The sequence below is a fragment of the Stylophora pistillata genome, chromosome 1 (genome assembly GCF_964205215.1).
Source record: "Stylophora pistillata chromosome 1, jaStyPist1.2, whole genome shotgun sequence".
NCBI classification, from domain to species: Eukaryota; Metazoa; Cnidaria; class Anthozoa; order Scleractinia; family Pocilloporidae; genus Stylophora; species Stylophora pistillata.
In genome coordinates, this window is record NC_142519.1 from 32,812,600 (window position 1) to 32,837,371 (window position 24,772).

The following is a 24,772-nucleotide window of genomic DNA, read 5'->3' on the forward strand; positions in this document are numbered from 1 at the left end:
TTTTGAAAACACATTTATAGGTATAAAACTTTGCTCGTTTTCTTTAAATTGATTTCTGAAACAGTGACAGGAAGCTATCTAGACTTCAAGATGCAATTATTTTCCTTTACGTGGCATCATGAGTATCACGGTACCATCATGGTTATTTAAACCTCAACTCTTACATAACTAATTCCAAACACGGAGAAATGTCGTTGAAGGTCCTGCCGCGCTAACATTTAAGTTCACAAAATATATTTTTATTCAGATTGTCCGAGAAAAGGTTTTCACGTTGAAGTAGGAAAATGAGAGCAAGCGAAAGTTCACGTGTTTATGTGGTATTACCGTATTTACGAACACGTGATGTAGTACTAACTGGACATGTTGGTGACAACGAGGATGAAAGGTCGTAAAAAAAAACGAAAAGAGCGAAAATAATTTAATAACTTTAAAACCGCATGGTAAGATTTACCGATTAGTCGGAATTTAAGGAAGCTGAGAGTTAAACATTGACGACATATAATATATTAGCTTAACCACTGGCGACAAATTCCCGGTGGTGTAGTCATTAAAGAAAGAGAACAAAGCTTTCTCGGAAGAGTGACGAAGGACAGTTTTTGGTTGCAATATGTCATTACGCAAATTGCACGTGTGCGTGTAGAGCGGAAGTTCACTTCGATTGGTCGCTTTTGATTCGTTCGACGATGTTCACGTGAAAGGATACTGCCTAGTAAACAAACTCAGACCGTGCCGTAATTAAACGTACTAACGTATCTCGTTCATTTAATCTGAGACGTATTCCGTCTCGGAACACACTAGAAACGGTTGCAGAGTGTAACAGCTTTCTTTCTAGTTACGATAGAGAAAGTTATTGTGCGTTATTACAAATTTCCTACACCTGTGTGGGAAACTCCTGAGCTCCTTGCCTGCTAGTAGAAGATTTTTCAATACTAACAGTGGTTCACGAGGAAAATGGCTCCAAATCAGTCTTTAAAATCTTGTGTGGTTAACATACGTTCTTGCAGAAAAAGTGACTCGGAGCTCGTGAAAAAGGACAAAAGAGTGCATTTTGCGGATTCAATGGGGCTTGCTCTGGTATCCATCGTTTATTTACCTCAACCTCCTCCAAGAACGAAATTACTTTCGCAGCGAAGATGCAGCGAGAAAGTTAGGCCATTAAATTTTATACCACCAGGGGAAAGAAGAGACTTCAATGAAAGACTGAACAGCTTAAACGTTTCCCTAGAAAAAATCGTTTTGCGGAACTCTGGGGTCTTTGGAACAGTAAAAGTTCGAAATTTGGCGTACAAGAAAAGAATTACCGTCCGGTATACGATTGATGGTTGGTCAAGTTATCGTGATGTAGTCGGTAATTATGCACCCGACTCTCACACTGGATTCACTGACACTTTCTCCTTTGAAATAGCCTTGCCGACAACCCTAATCAAAGACTGCAAACTGGAGTTTGCTGTGTGCTACAAGGTACTCGGAGTAGAATTTTGGGACAATAATAGTGGAGACAATTATCGTGTTATGTGCCATTCACCGAACCAGTGGAAATCTCAAGAATGGGTTTATAATAATAACAGTAGTTTAAATGTTTATGCGCATATACAATACAGATACGTGGGGCTTGGATTTTGAAAATTAAAGATGTTTAAATGTTAAGTTGAAATAAGATCTTATCGAGAAGTTTTTTCACCGGCCTAGAATCGAACTCTAACCGGTGTATTAAAGCGTCAATGTGTTTCAAGATACCTATTCAAGCATAATTTTTCCGGAACGTCTTCAACGTAAAGATTTTTCGGAGTTTTAGTTTCTTACTGATCATTTGGTCGGTATAGTCATTTTAAAGTTTTCAAGGGGAAAGTCAGATGCCTGTCAAGTCATCTTCTTGAGCTGTCTCCGTAACAACATCTTACGTTGCTAACGATAAAAGAATTTTGTACTCGTGTATAAATCATTGTGTCGAAGGTCGAGTTGACGTCTTATTTATTTCTTAATTTGGTGATATAAATGGAGAGACATATTAAATTAATCGTTCCTGAATATTTGACTCTGGATTTTTATCTCAGTGCGAGCGTGATCTATGGGTGGGCCAATATGGGGAAGCTCAAGAGCATGATATGTGCCCTAGCTATTTTTAAAAACTCACTGGTAAATTTTGGGGTTGTTGATTTGTGGTTGTGCACACATTTCTTTAAATTTTCTGCCAAAGGGTAATCATAAGATAGTTACCTCATAATTTGATCACATACAATACTTGATTTGTGGTTGTGCACACATTTCCTTAAATTTTCTGCCAAAGGGTAATCATAAGATAGTTACCTCATAATTTGATCACATACAATACCAAACAGTATTTCTGGTGTTCCATTTTGATAATATCCAGTGTAATTTACATCAAAGTGAAAAGTGAAATGGACTATCAGAAAACTTAAGGTATGTGGATTGCTATATAAAGGTTCTTGCAGCAGAACTGCAAAACTTGTGCTTGTGACCCCCAGACTGACCATGTGCACCCTCAGTCATTAACAAAGCTGGTTGTACTATCATTGCTTGTTGTAAGAGGAAAATGATTAAGAAGGAGCAAGAATAGTACCACCTACTCAATCATCAATCGCCACATAAAAAGTTTATCAAACCATCCCTGTCCTGATGACAAATAATGAAGCCAATACTTGAGTATCACACATTGCAGATTAGCATTATCTTAGGGATACAAATATCTAGTCTGTGCTTTGTTATTTCCAAACAGATTACTGATATTAATGTACTTGGCTTAATATTGATCAGCTTAGTCTAACAATTCAGTCAGGCAGTCCAGTTAAATAAAGCAGAGGGATTCCAAATAAACGAACAGAAAGATTATGGTGGTAATTTGTTTATATACATTAGTTATTTGCAGTCAAGCAGGGCCAACACGAGTAAAAGAACCCATGTGGTAAAAAAGGTTATGCACAAATGAACAAGAGCAGTCGTGCCTGAAACAATGTAGGAAATATGAAGATGAAGTGAAGCAAATCCACTGTGACGTCTTGCAGTGACCTCACGTACAGTACTCTCTGCCTACTCTTTACTTGATAACATTTACTAATCGTGCAAGGGATATAAGGTTATATGACCAAAGTGAAATTTAATTCTTAAAGTTAAAATATGTACACCACAAAATAAAACCACTTGCATGAAAACAATGGATATGAGCCAATATTGGTCATCTATAGAAGGTATACACAAGAATCAGTATTGTGGTGGGCATTACTTAAAGAGAGAGAGTGAGAAAGAGATGTAACCAAAACTGTTCTCCAGAAAAGGTTTTACCAAGGAATAGATATACCTCTGCCTATGGCCAAATTTCTGATTCTCCCTTTTTGTTCACAGTTAATACTATTTCCTGTGACTTTTTTCCTCAATGTGGTTTATGTTTGTGAATGTTTGCATTGACGTCATACTGGTAAGAAAGAAAAGAATGTTAATCATGCTTAGCAAATTTTAGTAACTTAAATCAATATCAAGTTTTGCATTTGTGAGCATCCTCGTAAAATAAATGGTTTCCTACCCAGGGATAGGGAACAGAAAAAATGCAAATTTGTTTTAAGATATTCATGAACTTTGCTTTGTTTGTTCTCAGACTGTTAAATTAATCCCTAACAGAGTTGGTAAGATTAAGAATAAAGGAATAATTCCTCTGGGAGTAAAATCCAGTAAATGTTCTGGAGTTATTTTTTAAAAACAAATACCCTAAAATACCAGTGACTGCCAGTCAGCCATGAAATGATCATATAATCTCTTAAAAGGTGTAAAAAGTTGTTATATGTCAAGTATACAATGTCATGTCATGTTCTTAAGCTGCAAAGCAAAGAAAAAAACAACATACTGTTATTCTCGAAACTGTCTAATCTGTTAGAGACCTGTCACTAATACAGTGATCTTTACAACTTTCATGATGGCACAAAAAGACCTCTTAATTTATAAATACCTTAAGTTTAGAATTTAACAATGCGGAATTTTATCAGCCTCAAAAACAATCTAGCACGTATACCAATGACCAACTGTTCTTTATAAAAGTTTGACAGACCCCTGCGGTAGTTTCCAATTTTAAGTCATAGCTGGCTGAGCACTAGCCTTATTTCACCGATAGTCTTCAAGAGTGTGGCAAAGGGTTTATATGTGACACATGTTAAAGGCCAAAATCAATACGCAAGCATGATTCATGAATTTATGAACATGTGAGAAGCATGAATTGCCTACTGAAAAGTACAAGACCCATGAATTTTTTTCTGAAACCTTGCACACAAGAACAAAAATTTAAAGTTTTCCCTTTTAAATTTGTGACACATGAAATGCTCTTTAGAGCACATATAAGTGGCATACAAACTTTTAACTATTGCTTCTGGTTAGAGATTAGGACCCCCATTTGCAACCTTCAAGTTCACCTGGCCTTGGACTTTGGTGGGTGGATTCAAATCAGATATGCTCACAAGTTTGTGTGTTGTTTTCCCTGTTATTCAAAGTAAGTTGTAGTTTCATCCTCATTCACTGGGGCTGGGCAATATCAAACTTCTGCAACATGAAACAGTCACAAAAAATGGAGCCTTAATGGGCTTCAGTTTTCTTTCAAACTAGACTGTATTTCATTTCTACATGTTTCCTTTGCTTTCCCATCTTGCCTTTTGTTCAAATGCCCAATGAGGCTTTGATTGTTTTCTCCTCTTAGCTTTTTCATCCTCAGCAGCTTTTATCTTTGAATAGTCTCTACATTCAACAGCTTGAGCAACTTTTACTGCAAAGTCATGTTCCATGAGTTGCTTGTTCAGTTTTTCTGAGAGTTCAAACTTTTTCTCTTTAAGTGCAACCTCCAGATTTCTTTCAATTTTATTCTAAAAAGCAAAACATGACAACAGGTAATGTAATGATAATTAATAGTTAGTGGTTGAGTGAAAATCAAAGCAGATCATAACACATTGATGCCCCATATTTAACAAGCACTAAAAATGTTCCAACCACTAGAATATGGAAAGTATTTTTCATGACTGGCATTAACTCCTATTTAGCATTAAAATTCAAATTTTATGACTGGTATTAATGTAATATTTCCAAAATAGATACATAAAATAAGTAAAACTCACGAAAATCACCTTTGGTATGTATTTCATGTGAGCTGTTTCATGCTCTTCTAAATGTACAGCTGAGTTGAAATATTGTTGCAGTTCATTCCATCTTTTCTCATTACCTTTTTTCACTTTGATTCTGTGAATCAAAACAAAAGAAAAATGTTATTTAAAACAAATTTGGTTATGATGAATATATGAAGTTCATATATTTTGAACTGCGGTTATTGATACGTATATGATGCATGATCCTTGCAGTAGAGAGCGCTATTTATGCAAAAGCGAAAATCAGACCTGAAAAAAGTCAGGCCTGTACGGGATTCGAACCACTGACCTCAGTGCATAAACAGCACTCTCTACTGCGAGGATCGTGCATCATATAACCGCAGTTCAAAATATATGAACTTCATATATTCATCGTATCTGATTTATCATCACTGGTTTACTACGAATCAACTTAACGGCCTGCTACCAGTTGGCTTGTTAGCTCAATTGGTAGAGCGCTGCACTAGTATCGCAGAGGTTGGTGGTTCGAATCCCATACAGGCCTGATTTTTTTCAGGTCTGATTTTCACTATTGCATAAATAGCGCTCTCCACTGCAAGGATCGTGCATCATATACGTATCTATAACCGCAGTTCAAAATATATGAACTTCATCGTATCTGATTTATCATCACGGGTTTATTACGAATCAACTTAACGGCCTGCTCCCAGTTGGCTTGTTAGCTCCATTGGTAGAGCGCTGCACTAGTATCGCAGAGGTTAGTGGTTCGAATCCCGTACAGGCCTGATTTTTTTCAGGTCTGATTTTCACTATTGCATAAATAGCGCTCTCTACTGTGAGGATCGTGCATCATATACGTATCAATAACCGCAGTTCAAAATATATAAACTTCATCGTATCTGATTTATCATCACAGGTTTATTACGAATCAACTTAACGGCCTGCTACCAGTTGGCTTGTTAGCTCAATTGGTAGAGCGCTGCACTGGTATCACAGAGGTTAGTGGTTCGAATCCCATACAGGCCTGATTTTTTTCAGGTCTGATTTTCACTATTGCATAAATAGTGCTCTCTACTGTGAGGATCGTGCATCATATACGTATCTATAACCGCAGTTCAAAATATAAGAACTTCATCGTATCTGATTTATCATCATGGGTTTATTACGAATCAACTTAACAGCCTGCTCCCAGTTGGCTTGTTAGCTCAATTGGTAGAGCGCTGCACTAGTATCGCAGAGGTTAGTGGTTCGAATCCCGTACAGGCCTGACTTTTTTCAGGTCTGATTTTCACTATTGCATAAATAGCGCTCTCCACTGCGAGGGTTGTGCATCATATACATATCTATAACCGCAGTTCAAAATATATGAACTTCATCGTATCTGATTTATCATTACGGGTTTATTATGAATCAACTTAACGGCCTGCTCCCAGTTGGCTTGTTAGCTCAATTGGTAGAGCGCTGCACTAGTATCACAGAGGTCAGTGGTTCAAATCCCATACAGGCCTAATGATAAGGGAGTAATGATAAGGTTGCGCAACTTGATACCAACCACTGCTAAGCTGCAGCTGTATAAGGCTGCAGTCTTGCCCTATTTGACTTACTGCAGTACTGTATGGCACTTTTGCAGGGGAAGTGATGCAAGAAAACTGGAGCATGTCCAAGAGAGGGGTCTTAGGGCAGTGTTCCGTGACTGGAACACTAACTATGGGCAGTTGTTAGAATGGGCTAAATTGCCCACCCTAGTGAACCGTAGATTGCAGGATATAGCGACCATCATGTATAAAGTAAAATTTAAGCTAGCACCAAGCTATATACAAGATTTATTTTCAGCAAATCACACTGTGTATAACTTAAGAGTTAAAGAATTTACTATTCCAAGATTTAACTCTATCAATTATGGCAGGCATTCCCTTAGGTATTTAGGACCTGTGCTATGGGCTAAGCTACCTTCCAGTATTAGGACGTTGAATTCACTAGTGGGTTTTAAGAGAGCAGTTAGAGTAATGAATTTGGAAATGTTAATGGGCGATGGTGGCTGTGTGGGCTGCTTGGTTTGCAGTGCATGATTCTTAGTTATATCTTAATTAGGCTCAGACTATTCCTCCCCCCCCCCCCCCCCACGTCTTTGCAGTGCATGATTCTTAGTTATATCTTATTTAGGCTCAGACTATTCCTCCCCTCCCCCCCACGTCTTAAGGTCCCCTAGCCTAATTCTGCTGACCACAAATTTTATGCTATTTATTCGTATATTTTATGCTATTTAATCGTATATTAATATTTAGTTATTTATTATTTCATCTAAATTATCTTGTTGTGTCCTTACTTAGTGGTTTTATTACTGCTATTCTATAATTGACACATGAATAAAGTTCATCATCATCATCATCATCACCTGATTTTTTTCAGGTCTGATTTTCACTATTGCATAAATAGCGCTCTCTACTGCGAGGATCGTGCATCATATACGTATCTATAACCACAGTTCAAAATATATGAACTTCATCGTATCTGATTTATCATCACGGGTTTATTACAAATCAACTTAACGGCCTGCTCCCAGTTGGCTTGTTAGCTCAATTAGTAGAGCGCTGCACTAGTATCGCAGAGGTCAGTGGTTCGAATCCCATACAGGCCTGATTTTTTTCAGGTCTGATTTTTGCTATTGCATGAATAGCGCTCTCTACAGCGAGGATCGTGCATCATATACATAAAACAAATTCTTAAGTAATCCTGATCTTTATAAAAAATGACATCACATTCAGTTGTTTTAAGTATCCCGTTGAAAACAAATTTAATTACTCTCATTCAGAAAAAGTTCTGGTGTCCTATGGATTTGATCGATTCTTGCATATTGGTGCTTACTACATGAAATACACAGTATACCAGTACCCCTAACTCGGTGAAAATTATTGATGTTTGAAAAATTCTGTATTTTAATAAATTTCTCTGCCAAAATCAAATAATTTTTGCATCAAATCACTATGAAGCTGAATATATCACATTTAAATGCTTACAAAGAAATTCCAGTAACACCACATTACAGTATGCCGTGACTGGTGCATTACTGTTGTGTATAGATTTACCCGTATACAAATCTATTTTGAACTATAGTTAGTGATAAACATTTCAAGACACTTTAACCATTAACAAAAGTCATGGAAACTTTTTTGCAAATGAATTTTAAATTTTCATACAAACTAAGGAGAGCTTGTGTAGAAATGAGGACAGTATTTCACTTATTAATAGGAATGTGCCAGGGAAGGCTGGGGACTATGTATTTAGTTCACAAATCTTTCAAAATATTTCCAAAAGCACTCAAATTTCTTGCCTCATAACATTTCATACAAGTTTATTTTGTTAAAGAAAAATCTAACTAAACAGCATTTCCCAACCTCCAGATTTCAAAAGTGTTAACCTCCCTCCTGAAAACATTCATTTCTACCACTTGTTTTCTAGCCTCCTCTCTCAGTTGAAAATGACCTCTGATCTTACTACAAATGTTAGGACAAAACTGCAGTAAACAGAAATTGAAGCAAGTTTCTATTGACAGGAACAACAATAATGGAGACATCTGAATAATTATATTGCCTACACTTACTTCTCTTGCATATGTGAGAACTCAGTCAGTCTTCTTTTGTTTCCTGCCTGTTTAAGGATCACACCTTGGTCCCGGAGCTCTGCAACTTCTTCATCTCTTGTGAAGTTATCCAAAACTTATTTGATAGATCAGATTAAGAATAAAACAGAAAAACTCAGTTCTTAGGTTTCTCACCATTCTGCCAGTTTTACCAGTGACATTTATTATTCACTTTTATCCCAGCAATGCATTATACCACACTTACATAGTGGCCAAGTTATTCCTCCTACCTACATGAATCACTAAACCTTTTGACCCTTTGGAGTGACTAATATCTAGATTTTCCTTATAATGTGGCCTCCAAAAGGTCGATGAGGATCAAACAAATGATTGCCAACTTAAGAAGCTCTGGATTGTTTAACCAATTAAGGTAATTTACACATGAGAAGTGTAAAATCCATAATTGACATTTTAGGTCTACAGTGAGAAAATGAAAGTGTAACAGTTGATATTGTTCAAGGCTAAAATTAGAAAAGCAAGAGAAATGCGAAGTACCAGTATTTTGATTCACAGGTTTATATCATTCACTATTATTTGTTTCTTAAATTAGAATAAACTTTTAATCCTTAACACCCTAACGTCAGTACACATAATTATTCTCCATACTGTTCTGAATACATTTCTTAAGGAGCTGACAAAGAGAATTTCTTCAATAATCACAAGCTTCTTTAGTACATGGCTGATAATTTCCTTTATTCTTGTGACCTTTACGTTAGATTCAAAGGTGATATTGTAAGGATAAATTAATTGCTAGTCATTCTCAGAGGCTAAAAAGTTGAGGGCACTGCTGTTGAGGGTGTTATTTCAAACAAATTACCAAGATTCTTGCTTGTCATTTACAAACCACAACCTATGAGGTACTTATTCTTATTCTTTCTGTTGAAGTTCACAATTTAAGTATCACTGTTTTGTACTGAAAGAATTTTAAGTGTTCTTCTGATAAAATTCACCTGATTTTGTTGCTTTCTTCCTAAGTTCTTTAACCCTCTTCTCTGTTGAAACTTTACAGCACTGCAGTCTTCGTTCTCTCAATTGCTGAAATCTCTGAATTTAGGAAAAATATCATCATCTTCAAAAATATAAAAATTTTCAGAAAATTGTTGTAAAAAGTCGTAGTTAAGCATTTTGGCTTGAAATGTGGATCAGAAATTGTACGGCCAGCTTATGTGCAGAGTTTTTGTTTGTATGACCTCACTGATATTAATTACTGTTCCTGCAAAAAATATGTCAGATCAGTTGTAAAGTAATTGTTAATCTTTACTTCATAAAATCTTTGCAGGCTAATTACTTGTACACAACTATTCTACCACAATAAAGAAAAGACTAGGCCTAAAATTCTAAAGGATAACAACTGACAGTAATTATCATCAAAGCATTTCATCAATTTAATAGATAATCAATTTCATCCAGACTTGGGCTATACCATTTAATATCTGCACCCCCCTATTGAAGGCCTGGGATTTCTTAGGGGGAGGGGGGGTCAATGCTATATTTTTTCTTAGGGGGGTTGAACAATATTTCTGAGAGGGGTTGCCATAAAATACCCTTGATAGTAATTCTCACAAGTAGTTTCTAAAGGGGGTTCAATTGGTTTGCTTGATAGCTACATCAAATTCTAAAGGGGGTAATTTCAGGCAATAGGCCATTTTATTTAGTTGCCAAGCCTTTGATTCAGAGTGAGGCTGAAGGTGACCTCACTGTGATAGAGACCTGTATATAGTTAGCATGATAACAAAGTGATTTACATTTGAAAGGCAGCAAGGTTTGTATCATAACAAGGTCAACCCTAGCCTCACTCCCATTCAAAGGCTTGGCAACCAAGCACACAACAGTAAAATGGACTATTCTGAAGGGGGTTAAAAAATTTCTTTTCTGGAGGGGTGTCACAGGAAAGCCTTCAATAGGGGGGGTGCGGAGTTTAAATGGAATGGCCCATTTGGGCTGACACTGTTGAAACCAAGAACCCGTCTTTCACGACATACATATATCCTTTATTTTTAAAGCAGGTTGAAGAGTGACAGCATAAGCTGCTGTGGACCTGCTATATTATCCTTCATGATATACATGCAAAAATTGAAGTGAGAATCCGATCATTCAATGATAAATTTGACCAATGACACCCACATGTATAAAAACTTTTTCGAATACACATTTGTACCTGCCACGTTTCTTCTGATATCCCACGTGGAGGGCCTTCTTTTTCTTTGCTCCTACTGCTTTCTGGAATCGATTGCTCTGGGGGAGGAACGGCGGCATACATATTACACTCAACATAACCATCCAATTCCTTCTTTATATCCTGCCATTTTGTAATTTAACACATACAGTACATTAGATGTACCATAAACGACGTGCTTCTCAAACAAGGATAACTTCACCAGCGTAGGTACGTCATGTATGGAGAACTATTTTGTCCCAATAGTACCCCTAGCGAACTTACCGCTGACAAGAAGCCGTAATTGACCCTGGGCTCGAGAATAAGCTCAAGATTGGAAACACGGAACTGTCACGCAAGCACGCAAAAGGATCACTAGAGGAAAAAAAGGAGGAAGTGCCTGCTCGATTGTCTTCCACCAACATCTGTGGGCATGTTTTCCCGATTGAAGAATGTCTATAGATTTGGTTCTGCATGTCAGCGATTACTTTACCCTTACTCAAAGCGCTTTAGGATGAATTTTGGTACGACGACCCTCCTTAAAAGCGTGGAGCCTGCCGTGCTGAGCGTTCGAGAAACAGAGAGCGATGGCATGTTACATGTAACATGGAACGACAACAGAGTAAACCGCTATCCGTTTGTCTTCCTTCGCGACATCTGTCGATGCTCTGAATGCTTCCACGAGTCTTCCCTGCAACGAAGTTTTGATACAATGAGCCAGTTGAAGATGGGCATCCAACCAAAACGAGTGGATGTTTTGCAAAGTGGTAAACAAATTGCTCTCACTTGGCCAGATGAACATGTCAGTGTGTTCGATTCTGGGTGGCTTCACTCCCGGCGCTTGGCTGAGAAGTCGCAAGAGGTTGGAGCTAAAGAAGAACCAACGCTAGACAAGGAAGGTGTAAATTTTTGGAACGCTGAACAGGTAATTATGCGATTTGTGCTTGTTGAAATTGGATTATTTAGCTGATATCTTAAACTACTTCCAACTCTTTGATGGATCTTAGCCTCCATGCTTTTTTTATTTGTTTCCTGGGAAATTAGTGTAAAGAATGGGATAAATTGTAATTATATTTCTATGGATTAAGGTTATCCTAGCAACTATACAACCCCTTTACAACAACCTTATGTTTTGCTTTATGTGCCTGCAACTCAAAAACTGCAGCAGTAACCCCCATTTTATTACTGAATCGTAGTGAAAAAGTTAAGATAAGTCTTTCTCCAAATGTTGAGTAAAATCAGTTCAGTTGAGAGCAACCTTAGCTTTTTGTTTTAAGATGCTTTCTCCTACAGTACGCGCAAAGAATGATAAAACTTAAGCAAGTGAGTTATACCATATCACGAGTCAAGTTCGAGTCAACGTAGGTTCTTCCTTTTAGGTAATCTTTTTTATTATTATTTCTAAGTCAAGGTTATGTACAAGGGATATAAAACAACCTAGTTTTAAGCTTAAAACATTTTTACGGCCGTTCCTTGGGGTTAATTCTGCGCGTTGATGGATGGGCAAAACTCTGACCCCCAGTCCATTGATTACCCTGATGGACTACCCAAATGTACTACTCTAAAATGGACCAACTCTTTTAGTCTTTTGTATTTCGCTAGCCACAACTGACAAATACGCGATTACTTTAAAGTCCATCCTACGAAAATTAGCTCGCAGTCGTGTTACTTCAGTATTGGTCATGAAGTAAGGTTAGAAATCGATGGTATTCATTGTTTCGTTCTTCAGCATATAGATTGACACAGATATTTGCCATGTACATCAAAGACTCTTCACAATCAGCCATCTCTAGATTCAGTGATACATGCAGTTTACAGCAGCAAGGTGATCGAAAGCGAAACACGACAACACGGCATGCTGTTATCACTCGACACGTTTCTATCGCTCTAAAGAAGAGTCATGCAAAATGTAAGTATAAACAGTTCCATAACAGGATAAGAGGTCTAAGAGTGCTTAATAACAATTTAGAATACGGGAATTCTTGTCTGTGGTGAAATTGACACAGAAAAAATAAGCCGTTTTAACTGTTATTTTGCAAGGAGGAAAAGGTGATTCAAACTTGACTCGTGACTTATAATTAAAAGTTGACGGAAGCTCGAAATTGACTTGTAATTCGGTAAAACTCTAGGCAAGAACCTTACAAATTTTTTTTTTGGCTTTGAGACGACAAGCCATCTTGAGACAACTGCAATAGGTACTGGATCCTCCACTATACTTAGAGACACCGTGGGGACCAGGACAAGTGCGCCTGACTTGATGTTCACAAACAATTGCCAATAGAAATAGCATCCAGCTTGGAACTGGCTGAAAGTCGTCACTCGAAGCAGCTGGTTGATATAAAAAAAAAAAATTGATGGACATAGATCTCTGTAATTGAATGTGTTGGATTCACACCATTACACCATGTGAATTTAAGATCTGTTGCCAGTCACAAAATAGAGTGCACTAGCTAGGCACATTTGAGTGGTTAAGGTGTGCCCCAGAGGGAGCTTTAAGGCGAGTTTTGGGACTCTAGAAAAAGTGACCCTTTATCCTGAACAGAGGTCTTAGCTTTCTTCAAAAGAGGTAACAATCACACAGGCCATTTGAATATTTTTTCCCGGATCAAAGTGTCTGTCTCCTGAATGAAAGTTTCCCATGACTTTGAAAAAGCGGTACCCCAAAGAAGAGGTTTCAATTTATAACCTCCATTTGGCTCAGATGTTTGTCCCCAGTTATTGACCCAAGAAATGAAAAGTTTTCCAATAGCTGACTTATTTTCGCAGCAGAAAAGATGACAAAAAGACGCATTGTACAATTTAACACTACTGGTACTGACTCTGTTGTAGCTTCACGGCAAGATATCTCGTCATGACTTTCGTGAAGTGATGGAGGATGACCACAAACTGTATGAGTGGCTTTATACACTTCATAGCTTAGGAGTTGCACTTGTAACAAACACTCCTCTGCAGACTGGGGAATGCTTTAAATTATGCAGTTGGGTTGGATTTTCGAAAACCACCCATTACGGGTAAGTGTATTTCTTATTTTTACGGTTTAGATCGGCCGGAACAGGAACGAGATTGATGATATAAAAATTATAATTGATCTATCGGCAGAATCGAAATTTCACTCGAAAAGATAGCTTACGAGAAAATAGCCTTAGAAGAACAACAGAATAAACGGAGAATTCAGAAAAAATAAGGGCGTTCGTAAGTACCGCCCCCTGACGTGGTCTTATCTAATTTAAAATTCAGTGAGGAGATGAAAAGGCATAAGCTGTTTACCCTCAGGGTCACCTTTAAGAAAGAGGTGTTGAAGGTGTTAAATTCAAATTTAAGAAATATTCCTAGACCGTGAATTTGGCATAGAGTTTGTTCTAAAAAAAACGAGTCTGAGAATAGTCAAAAGTATAAGAAGTAGGAATTTCCAGGAATTCCTGTACGAGCTCGAGGTTAACTTTTACCAGAGAGATTTACTCTCTTTCCTAACTAGCAAACTGACATAATTAAAAACATAGCTTACCACAAAATACTACAACAAGTTCTAATCACCATAGAAACTGAACACCTGCTTCCATGCCAAATTCACAACCACAATAAGAAAAAGGTCAAAGAAATTGTACATAGATGAGACCGCCAAACGGAATAAGAAATAATCAACCTGCTTACTAAAATTTTTGCGTCGAGTGGCTTAAAATAATATAATATTTTCATTCCTTTCCCATCACCTTTATAAGGAAACCCTTACAATATTTCAGACCAAATATAGCTCTATTTTTATTGTTTAACACTTCATTTTGTGTTTTGTCAAGGTACAGCTTCTTCACTTTATCGACCAAGTATCGAGCGAAGGTGGCGTCAATCAGTTTGCCGACGGATTTCACGCTGCAAAGCAGTTGAAAGAAAATGACCCAGAATCTTTTAAGCTGTTGTCTACCACTCCAATTCAAATCAGTGACCGCGGCAAGGATGTGTTTGGTGAATTTCACATGAAATCTTCCCATACCACAATAGAGTAAGCTCAGAGCCATCTTGAATAAATGTAGAAAGTAAGGTGAAGCTAAAACCCTCTGAATTATTGAAAGTTACGGGCCCTGACGTTGATTTCCTTGACCGATTATCCTCTGGTAACCCGAAGAACATGATCCATTCTTTTCTAAAGAAGAGCCACCTCTTAATTGTGTTTGTTTTGGTCAACCATCATCAGGGGCTCTAAACTTGAAAATTGCATAGTAACCGTTATTGTGTCTTCAATGCACGGATACATAACAAACAATACAAAACAATGACATTTTACCGAAAGCTGAGGAAACTCAAAAATAAAATCATAGCCGACGTTCAAACAGTCCGAATTGTCCTCTTCATTGTCAATGACGAGTTGAACAATTGGCAGTTAGCTAGCCACCTCACCTCATCCCTCTTTAGACAACTAAGACGTCTTTGTTGCAGGTTGGACGGTAATGGTAAATTGAGCCGACTCACCTTCTGCGATCCTTTACGCGACCCCTTCGTGAATCTCCCACCGGAAAAAATTGTGGAACTGTACAAAGCTTATCTCAAGTATGGAAGAATTCTCAGAGGTCCGGTCAATCAAAAAGAATATAAATTGGTGCCTGGTGATGTGATATCGTTCAATAACAACCGCCTGTTTCATGGCAGATCCGCCTTCCAAGTCACTGAGACTTCAAACCGCTCCCTTGAGTTGGCTTACATGGACTGGGACACTCAGTGTTAATTCAAAGCTGCGAGTTCTTGCGAAAAACTTTCATATACCACCCGAACTGTAATAGAAAAAATCAATGGTAGATCTTCAATTGTGGAGGACAGTTCCTTTTTTGTTACCTCCTGAACCCTGCGCAATATCATTTCATATCAGAAGGCTTACAAGAGAATATGAAATATTTTCTTGATGGCTTATTGTTATATGACAAGATAGTCTTGAGATAAATCCGAGCATTCTGATTGGTCCTTACTTAACTTGGATTTGTTCTCGAAAGCTGGAAAATTCAAACGAAACAAATTCCACCCAAGTGATATATATTGCACTACTTACTAACCTGGCTTGCTAGAGCCGTACTGCGTAACATCGGCCCATAGTCGTTTTCATACAGATCTTGCTGTGCGCAGTCCATGCTGCCACAATCTCGGATTTAATATTAAAAAGTTCAAAGGTTCAACACCCTCCTTGCTGTTAAGCAACCCCGGCCCCCGGACATTTTAACTTTTGAATTTTGGCTAGGTCAAATTCCTGCCCAATTTGTTTGTAAAAAACAAAATCAGCACCTGTGAATTTCTACACACAGGCAAAACCTTAAAACTTAGATCTTGAAGACCTTTATTCTGAGCCATTCACCCCTGAAAGTGAACTATTTACCCTAAAGGATCGTAGTCAACCCATTCAAGCGCATGCGTACCATTTGGCAGTCTTCTGAAATTTTCAGTGGTTTATTCTGGGTAGTTCTTCTAGTGGTTCCTCGCAATTTTCTTGGGAAAATGTTTGGTAACTGGGACCATCGATGGCGTCTCTCGTTAAGGCCTAAGGCCACGGAGCAGACGAAAAGGATTCTGCTCCGAGAGCCCACCTTCAACCTGTGGAATGACAAGAAGGATAGTCTTGGCATCAAGCGTCTAACTAATAACCAATTTGCAGAGATTTTGCTGCATCAAAGCGTCGACAAGTTTCGCGCGAGATGCAGGTCGTAAGAAGCAAATGACCCGTTAGTATTGACGGGACTACACCAGGGCCGTAGCTAGCATGAGGCAAGACGAGGCAATTCGGCCTCGTCTTAATTTTGGCCTTTTTTAATTTTTTTCTTAAAGATTGACTTTTCTGAAGAAAAATGCTACGGAAAATCCTTAAAAGAGCATTTCTAAACCTCTAGATTTCAAAGTTATCTGGGGGGCATACCCCCAGACCCCTCTAGCGGCTCGCGCCTTCGGCGCTCGAAACTTGCCTCGTCTTGTCCTGAAATCTGGCTATAGCCCTGACACTACTCCTGCTATTATCAAGCGATTTTAAACTTCTGCCATAAGAAATAGGCTCTGACTAGGATATATGTTTAAATGACTCTCCTCGATGTGATGAAGTGCGTTGGTTTTAAATAAGGTACCATTTCCCCATTAGTATGTAATTGAGATTAGGTAAAGTAAGATGATATTGTGTTACAAAAGGCAATACTTTCTTCTGTGTGCTATTTTCTTTCCTTTTGAGTGGCCCTTCTCTACAGATAACAGCAGATATATATTTCTCCAAAACTTTGTCGGCTATCTTCTATTCTCTTCTTCAAGCGTATTTTGAAACTCTGTACGTTTTTATTACACGTAAAGCGCGTCAGGTTTATTCTTAGGATGTGTAACCCTTTTCAACAAATCCTTTCTTTACCCCTGGCAAAAGGTGTTGATGGGCCAGATTCCCCTTCCTAGCCAGGCAAGGTTCGAATCCCCCCCCCCTCCCCAGGCATGGACGATAGTAAAATGCCCGTGGGTTGCGGAGGGGGGGATATTGAAGCTTCGAATTGATCGTTGCATAAGACTGAGTAGAAATCTTATTCAGGTGATACTAACTATTATTGAGCTGTTTCATCAGATCATTTGATCGCAAATCAATTTCATCCAGAATTTGGGATGACACTTTTGAAAGCTAAGAACGTCTCTCTGTTAGGAGTAACTATTCCCAGCGGTGACTTCATCAAAACTTTTCAAAGTAAAGGAGCTTACAGAAAGAAAATTTGCTTTATTTTACGTACAGATTTCCGCATATCCCCATACTAATTTTGTCAAATCTGGTGTTGTTCCGGTACCGCTCAGCGACCATTTTCTGGTATTTTGCATAATTAAAGCTGGTATTACAGCAATTAAAGGCTAAACCGAGAATACTCGAGTATCGCTCCTATAAAAATTTCAATCCGAGTTTATTTAATGATGATCTTAGGGATATTCCCTGGCATATTGTTGAAAATGGGGACAACGTCGACGATGCCTTGTTTGTGTGGAACAAAATGTTTTCGGAGGTTGCTGATCAACACGCACCAGTGAAACGAAGGCGTGTCAAGGGAACGCCTCTTCCATGGATGAACAGTCAAATAAGTGATACTATGAAAGAACGTGACTGGGTGCATAGAAAGGCGCGAAAATCGAACTCGGCGCGTCTTTGGTCAATGTATGCCAAGCTTAGGAACAAGGTTAATGGCTTAGTACGTACTGCCAAGTCTAAATATTACAGTGACATGATCGAGGAAGCAAATGGTAACTCAGAAAAGGTGTGGAAAGCAGTGAACGAAGCATGCAATCGGAACTCATCTTCAGAGAGTATTCAGTGTATTATCTCTGATGGCGTTCAGCATATAACATCCCAATCCATTGCTTCTTCAATGAATAGCTTCTTTGCTTCCATTGGTCGAATTCTAGCAAATAGAATACCGACTTCCGCCTTGAATTTAAATTCCATTTCAAAACACTCGCTTTTCCAGTTCGATGACTGAATTGGATCAATCATTTGTACTTGAGCAGCTTTTGTCATTGAAGGCAAACAAAGCGATTGGTCTTGACAAAATTAGCGCGAGACTTCTTAAAATCTCAGCTCACACTATTGCACCATCTGTTGTTAAACTTTTGAATCTTTCAATTCGCACTAGTCAATTTCCCAAATTGTGGAAATGCGCGAAAATCACAGCATTGTTTAAGTCAGGTGACAGGACTAACGTTTCCAACTACCGCCCCATCTCAATCCTCCCTACACTAAGTAAGATTTTGGAGAGAGCGGTACACTTGCAGCTGTATCAGTACTTGATTACCAATAATTTATTGTCCAACAAGCAGTTTGGTTTCCGGAAGGGTCTCTCAACTACAACAGCTTTGACCTCATTTGCCGATGAGGTGCTCTTAAACATGGAACAAGGAAAGCTTTGCGGGCTGTGTTCATCGATCTAACCAAGGCATTTGACACGGTAGACCATCAAATAATGTTATGCAAGCTATCCGAGATCGGCCTTTCTAAACAGCTCTTTGCTGGTTCCGTTCTTACTTAACTGGTAGACAACAGCTCACCTCATGTGGAAATGAGTTATCTGAGGAACTTCCAGTCACGCATGGGGCGCCACAGGGTAGCATTTTAGGGTCTTTGTTATTTGTGATTTACATAAATAACTTACCAAATGTGCTTAACTCCTGCTACGCGTCACTTTATGCAGACGACACTGTGATTTATTGCTATGGTACATTCTCAAAGGAGTTGAGTGATAAGTTAAATAACGATCTACTAGGTGTGGCGAAATGGCTTCATGATCACAAACTGACTTTAAATTTGGACAAAACTAAATGCATGCTTATCGGTAGTAATAGGACTTGCGAAAGCAAAGTAGATTTGTCTGTTTCAATTTTAGATCATAGTGTAAGTAATGTTCGCAGCTTTAAATACCTCGGTATGCATATATCTTCGGATTTCACATGGACTGATCATATTGAACACCTAACTGGGGAAATCAATCAGAGGCTTGGGCTTCTCAAGCGTATAAAGCATTTATTGCCTTTCAGGGCGCGTTTACTTTTCTATAAAGGTCTTGCTTTGCCCCTTTTTGAATATGCTGATCTAGTATGGGGCGATAAACATAATATTACCCTTATGTCTAGTTTGCAAGTTTTGCAAAATAAGGCCGCTAAAGTTATTTTAAATAGACCATTCTACTCATCCTCCACTGAGGCATTAGCCGTTCTCAAGTGGCTGCCTCTAGAGAAAAGGCGATTTCAAAGAAGATGTGTACACGTATACAAATGCATCAATGGCCTAATTAATCACAATATGGACTTGATTAGACAAGACGTACTTCATAGGCATAATACACGTAACAAAGACAATTTTAGATTACCGCGTGTCAAAAGAAACTGGGGGAAGCAAAGATCACAATATAATGCCGTTTCCGATTTTAACTCCCTCAGTCAGACTATCGAAGACTCAAAGAATGTCAATAGCTTTAGGCGTAATGTTTTTAAGTTTTTAATATAGCTACTTACGTTTAATTTTTATTTATACTTATTTTTAATATATTTTTGATTTTTAATTTTTTATGCATTTTTTGTATCCTTTTAATCCCTTTGCAATTTTATTGCTTTCTTGTTTCTACTATATATATCTAGTTTCGAGGTCCTTTTTGAAACCATATCTGTTATGAAAAAGTTTCCTCAATAAAGATGATTATCATAATGCTAATAGTTTTTGATTAAAGCAAATCATAACGAAAACAATAGATTATATCTTTGGAACCAGACTTTTCATTTAGAATAGTAAGGGGCACTATGGAAATCTTTCTTCCCTCTCTCAAGGTGCCGTGAACAGGATAAAGGTTGTACAACACACACGTCAGCGTTAAGGGCAATTTATTGGCCTCAATTGTACTTTGCTACCACAAACTGCTGGCATACGCGACAGGTGGTGTGCGCACTCCGATTGCATTGCATTATGGTAGCGTTATTTGCAATATGGCGGTAAAAGCGGCAGAAATTAGTCTGAATTTCAGCCGTCTCTTCCCTTTACCCCAAGGGGGGCGGGAGAGAGACGGGTCACGTTTTCATGACTCGTGGCCGCCATCTTGTTTAAAAAATTTAATTTATACAAAAATGCATAAATTAGTAAGTGACGTCACCGGACTGCATTATAACGCTCGGAATTCAGACGTCTTTCTCCCGCGTCCCCCTTGGGGTAAGTAGTAGTAGTAGTAGTAGTAGTAGTAGTAGTAGTAGTAGTAGTAGTAGTAGTAGTAGTAGTAGTAGTAGTAGTAGTAGTGGTAGTGAACTTTATTTATGTGTCGTGAAAACCTTCATATCCAATTGCTTTGCGAGTATTAAGATTTTCAAGGGCATCCTTCACTTCATAATGATTTACAGGTCTGAAACAAAAGGAATCATTTGATTCTGCCATATGTGTAGAAATGAGATGTAGACTGCTATGCGCAATAAAATGCTCCTCAGTTAAATCATCTACCTGTTCACCTCCTATTCCTTTGGCCATGGATGAGAAGATGTAAAGGGAAGAGATGGCTGAAATTCAGACTAGGCAGAAATCGGCAGATTTTGACTGAACATTCCGTAAAAGTTAGGCCGTTTCTTTTTCCTTTCATTATAGGTAAATATAATTTGATATATTCTGACTGTGCAGAAGTATTTTTCGTACGTATTTGTCGCGTATTCTATCGTTCTCAAGGACAAACTCAGACACTGTTTTTTAGCATGTAATTTGAGACCGGTTTTCGAGAAGGTCAAATTCGTTGCACGTCGTAGTTTGAAGCCTTTCAAAGATTTGTATGGCCACTTTGATTATTCTTCAACAGCTCTGACTGGACGCGCTCAAACGAGCTCCAACAGTACAAATGTTTTATGCATTTTAAGTGGTGTTTGAGACCCTTTTATGGAGCGAAAAGGCCGATTGTTGCGTTTAGTGTGTTGCGTTACATAGCGTTACTACTGCGAGGACATTTATTATGTGTAATCAATCATGCTGTAAATCTACTTCCCTAAGTGAAGGAAAATTAACCAATCGCGAGTGTTATGTGGTAAATCTTCTATCTTGATCATTGCATGAAGGACAGTTTGATTAGAACCATGAAAAGAGTCACTTTATCCATGAAAACCTCTTCCTTGCGTGAGGCGACAGGCCGGAAAGCCGGAAAGCAAAAGGGGGCAGTCGACCGTTGAAAGGTGTTGATAGGCCAGTGCGTCTCCTACGTTAGCGCTTTTAAATCTTCTACCCTCAAAATTAAGCTCTTATTTGGATATCTCTTGATGACTTCCTTCGCGACGTATTAATAAGGGTCAGTTTTGAGGTGTCATTTCCCCATCTGTATAAGGGTTTGGCAAAGCCGGATGAAATTGTGAAAGGCAATATTTTCTTCTGTGCGCGCGCTTTTTTCTTTGTTTTAAAGTATACTTCTCTCCTGCAGAAATAACTCCAGAGATGCATTTCTCAAAACCCTCATCTAGGTTTCCTCTATTCTCGAAGGGTATTTTGAAACTCTGTACGTTTTCACTAAACGTGGAGCGAGACAAATTCGTCCTTAGAGGCGTAGGGCTTCTCCTTTTACAAATCCCGTATCTACGCTTGGTGGAAAAAGTTCATCTGATACCCGATATATCTGTACGATTTCGTGTGACGCTTCGTGTATTACAAGGTCTTTGTCTCTTTAATATACGTTTGCATGTCACGGGTCAATTCCCTGTTAAATAACTCGCGTTTAGGAATATAATTTCTGACTTTGAAACAACTCATCCCACCATCGGTTGTGAGTGTAACTGTTGCCATTTGAGTCTAGATTCTTAGGCAGATTGCGGATCTTTCTTAATATCGTCAGTTGCCTCCGAAGAACGAATTCGTCACGAAGAAATGACGGGAGTACAAAAAAAAAAAAAAGAAAAAAGGTCTTTTTACAGGATTACACAATTACTGGTAAACCAGTAGTTTCCATTGTGGTCCTTGCAAACAAATGAAACAAATGGTCTAAATTGAACATAATATCATTAACCACCCCAACCGGCCGGAGGCAAACCAGTTGGCTATTTACAAGCATGGCCAAGGATCTGAACTCGGGGCTACCGTGAAACAAATCCAGTGGTCAGGGTGGGACTCGAACCCGGGAGCGGCGGATTACGAGTCCGACACTCTAACCACTCAGCCACACTGCCTCCTCCTCAAGTCGCGCAGGCCCGTCAAACTTTGAAACTTTCGAAGGAACGAAAACAGACAGTGAATCCCCATTACAATCCACGTATGTTCACGCTATCTCGTTGCCACCAAAGAAGTTCACTCAAACGCGTCAAGATGCAAATGACTCAATTAATTATTTTTACGACCATGATGCAACGCGATCAGAGTGCGCACACTGCCTACATACGCGACAGCCTCCCCAACATCGAGCTTTTTTTTTTTGCGTTCAGTCACAAAACGCAGTTCCACTAAGGCGCATGCGTTAAATTTAAGCGCGCGTGTACAATGAACCGTAGAGTATATGGTTTAAAAGAAATGGCTGCCTTCGTGGACAATAGACCCTTCCACGGTTTTATCGGCCATATTGGTTGGGGGTCAAACAAAACCTCGTTGCGTAGCAACGAGCCATAGAATCTCTTATGATAAGAAGACGCGCATCGCTACCCTCGTTTAAATTTTCGCTTTGTTCAGGAACAAAAATTAATATTCATCGCTGAAAAAAAGAAGACATCAATAAAGGCGAGTGACTTTTTCTCCTCTCGGCGAAAAACCTTTTCTTCTCTGCGTTTTATGGGAACATTGAGATCGTTTTTCTTTGGACGTGACCTCGCGGCCGACATAATGCCAGAAGGTCAGAGTGCAGCTTTTCCGAATGACTTTTTGTATTTAAGTAACTTAACTGTGCAGAGGAAAAATTGAAATAGATGTGTTTACGCGCTCTTTAAACCTTTTCGTCCAGACAGGCTAACATACTCTTGAAAAACCAATAACTCGGCAAAGAGAAACCCTTAGTTTAATGGGTTTTGGAGATAGATGTTCTGTCGGCGGCTGTAACAACAATAGAGGAGATCCGAAATAATGGGTCATCCACTCACATGTACAGAAGTTATCGTTCCACAAGCCCAAGCAGTCATTAATTGAAGCATGGTCTCGACAGGTTCAGAAGGGAAGAAAATATTTCTCAATAGGAAAGTCAAGGGAGAGTGTTGTCGTCTGCTCCAATCATTTTCGAGACGGCAAGCCTTCAGTAGGCAATCCAATACCTACTCTTTTTTTGACTCCTTTTGAGCATTCAAATACTAAGTCACCCAAAAGGCGGCGATTATCAACATCGTTTGATAATAGTGATATCATCACTGCAAGTGACGAATTGATGAAAAGTGGAGACGATTCCCCAGGGTTAAAACTGTGTACAGTCTCTGCACAAATAACCAGAGATGCTGATGTTCGACTCTATACTGGCATGCAAAATACAGATGCTTTCAGAACCTTATTTGAGCACTTACTCCTACCATAAATCCCAAAATTTAAAACTACACAATATCGATGGCTAAAAAAGATATTCTAATTTCTCAACCGAAAGAAGTGCTTTTTAAAATGCCATTCTCACACCATGGCGGCCACGAGGTCACCTTCAAACAACATATCAATCTGCCCATAAAACGCAGTGATAAAAGGGTACTTCGCCAAAAATTCGGCACTTACTTTTAGTAACGCCTTATCTATGTTCCCACTAGATTTGGAGACGAAAATAAGCGATTTTCCCTTTATACGAATATATGAACTTCATATATTTCATTGTATCTGATTTATCACTTTCACGGGTTTATTACAAATCAACTTAACGGCCTGCTCCCAGTTGGCTTGTTAGCTCAATTGGTAGAGCGCTGCACTAGTATCGCAGAGGTCAGTGGTTCGAATCCCGTACAGGCCTGATTTTTTTCAGGTCTGATTTTCGCTATTGCTTAAATAGCTCTATCTACTGCGAGGATCGTGAATCATACGAGCTATCTCATGTTTACATGTAAACACATCCGTGTGTTTAGACGTAATCGAGAACCTAGTAGAATACCAGAAGCTACTCTGAAACGTCTCAGAAGAAAGGGCAGAAAACTGAAGGAATTTATGAGGGCATTCTTGCAAGCATACCGAAGTCCTCTTAGCTACGTCGTTAAGTGAAGGTTAGAAGAGTTACACAGAATGATTGTAAGCTTAATACGAAGAGGGTAAGATTAAATAAAGTGACACAACACGAGAATAAGTATTTCTTGAATTGCTCTGTGAAGGTATATCAAAGGATAATTAAATTGAACTATAGAGCAAGTCGTTCATCAATGTTTTCTTAGAATGCCCGAGTTCACGCAGCCTTAAGCGTCGCATCATGGTGATAGATTATGAGGACAAATAGCAAAAAACTGAAGAGAAAA

At 38.6% G+C, this 24,772-nt stretch overlaps 3 protein-coding genes and 1 pseudogene across 4 annotated transcripts; 3 read left to right on the top strand and 1 right to left on the bottom strand.

The window, feature by feature from the left end:
• The first annotated feature begins 692 nt into the window (after nt 1-692).
• Nucleotides 693-2,028, top strand: LOC111324410 (protein phosphatase 1 regulatory subunit 3B-B-like). The gene has a single exon (XM_022927955.2). It carries the CDS (start codon nt 952-954, stop codon nt 1,621-1,623), a length of 672 nt encoding a protein of 223 aa, XP_022783690.2. The 5' UTR covers nt 693-951; the 3' UTR covers nt 1,624-2,028.
• Nucleotides 2,029-2,595: 567 nt separating this feature from the next.
• LOC111324411 (uncharacterized) lies at nt 2,596-11,130 on the bottom strand. The gene is made up of 5 exons (XM_022927957.2): nt 10,895-11,130; nt 9,687-9,780; nt 8,698-8,812; nt 5,118-5,229; nt 2,596-4,859 (listed from the first exon to the last, which is right to left on the bottom strand). The coding sequence occupies exons 1-5, from the start codon at nt 10,994-10,996 to the stop codon at nt 4,620-4,622; spliced, it is 663 nt and encodes a 220-aa protein (XP_022783692.2). The 5' UTR covers nt 10,997-11,130; the 3' UTR covers nt 2,596-4,619.
• An 83-nt stretch (nt 11,131-11,213) lies between these two features.
• Nucleotides 11,214-16,050, top strand: LOC148742147 (gamma-butyrobetaine dioxygenase-like; annotated as a pseudogene). The gene is made up of 5 exons (XR_015995235.1): nt 11,214-11,816; nt 12,185-12,252; nt 14,129-14,192; nt 14,686-14,888; nt 15,323-16,050. The product of XR_015995235.1 is annotated as a gamma-butyrobetaine dioxygenase-like (transcript).
• A 3,028-nt stretch (nt 16,051-19,078) lies between these two features.
• Nucleotides 19,079-20,098, top strand: LOC148742148 (uncharacterized). Its single transcript, XM_088743279.1, has one exon. The coding sequence runs from the start codon at nt 19,194-19,196 to the stop codon at nt 19,872-19,874; it is 681 nt and encodes a 226-aa protein (XP_088599405.1). The 5' UTR covers nt 19,079-19,193; the 3' UTR covers nt 19,875-20,098.
• The last annotated feature ends 4,674 nt before the right edge of the window (nt 20,099-24,772 follow it).

Bases quoted from the DNA above. Each gene is read 5' to 3' on its own strand.
- LOC111324410 (XM_022927955.2), top strand. From the start codon at position 952: ATGGCTCCAAATCAGTCTTTAAAATCTTGTGTGGTTAACATACGTTCT.
- LOC111324411 (XM_022927957.2), bottom strand. From the start codon at position 10,996: ATGTATGCCGCCGTTCCTCCCCCAGAGCAATCGATTCCAGAAAGCAGT. The intron at 9,781-10,894 runs GTACAAATGTGT...TCCTAAATTCAG, and splicing joins TATCAGAAGAAACGTGGCAG to AGATTTCAGCAATTGAGAGA. The intron at 4,860-5,117 runs GTGATTTTCGTG...TTTGCTTTTTAG, and splicing joins ACATGAAATACATACCAAAG to AATAAAATTGAAAGAAATCT.
- LOC148742148 (XM_088743279.1), top strand. From the start codon at position 19,194: ATGCTTATCGGTAGTAATAGGACTTGCGAAAGCAAAGTAGATTTGTCT.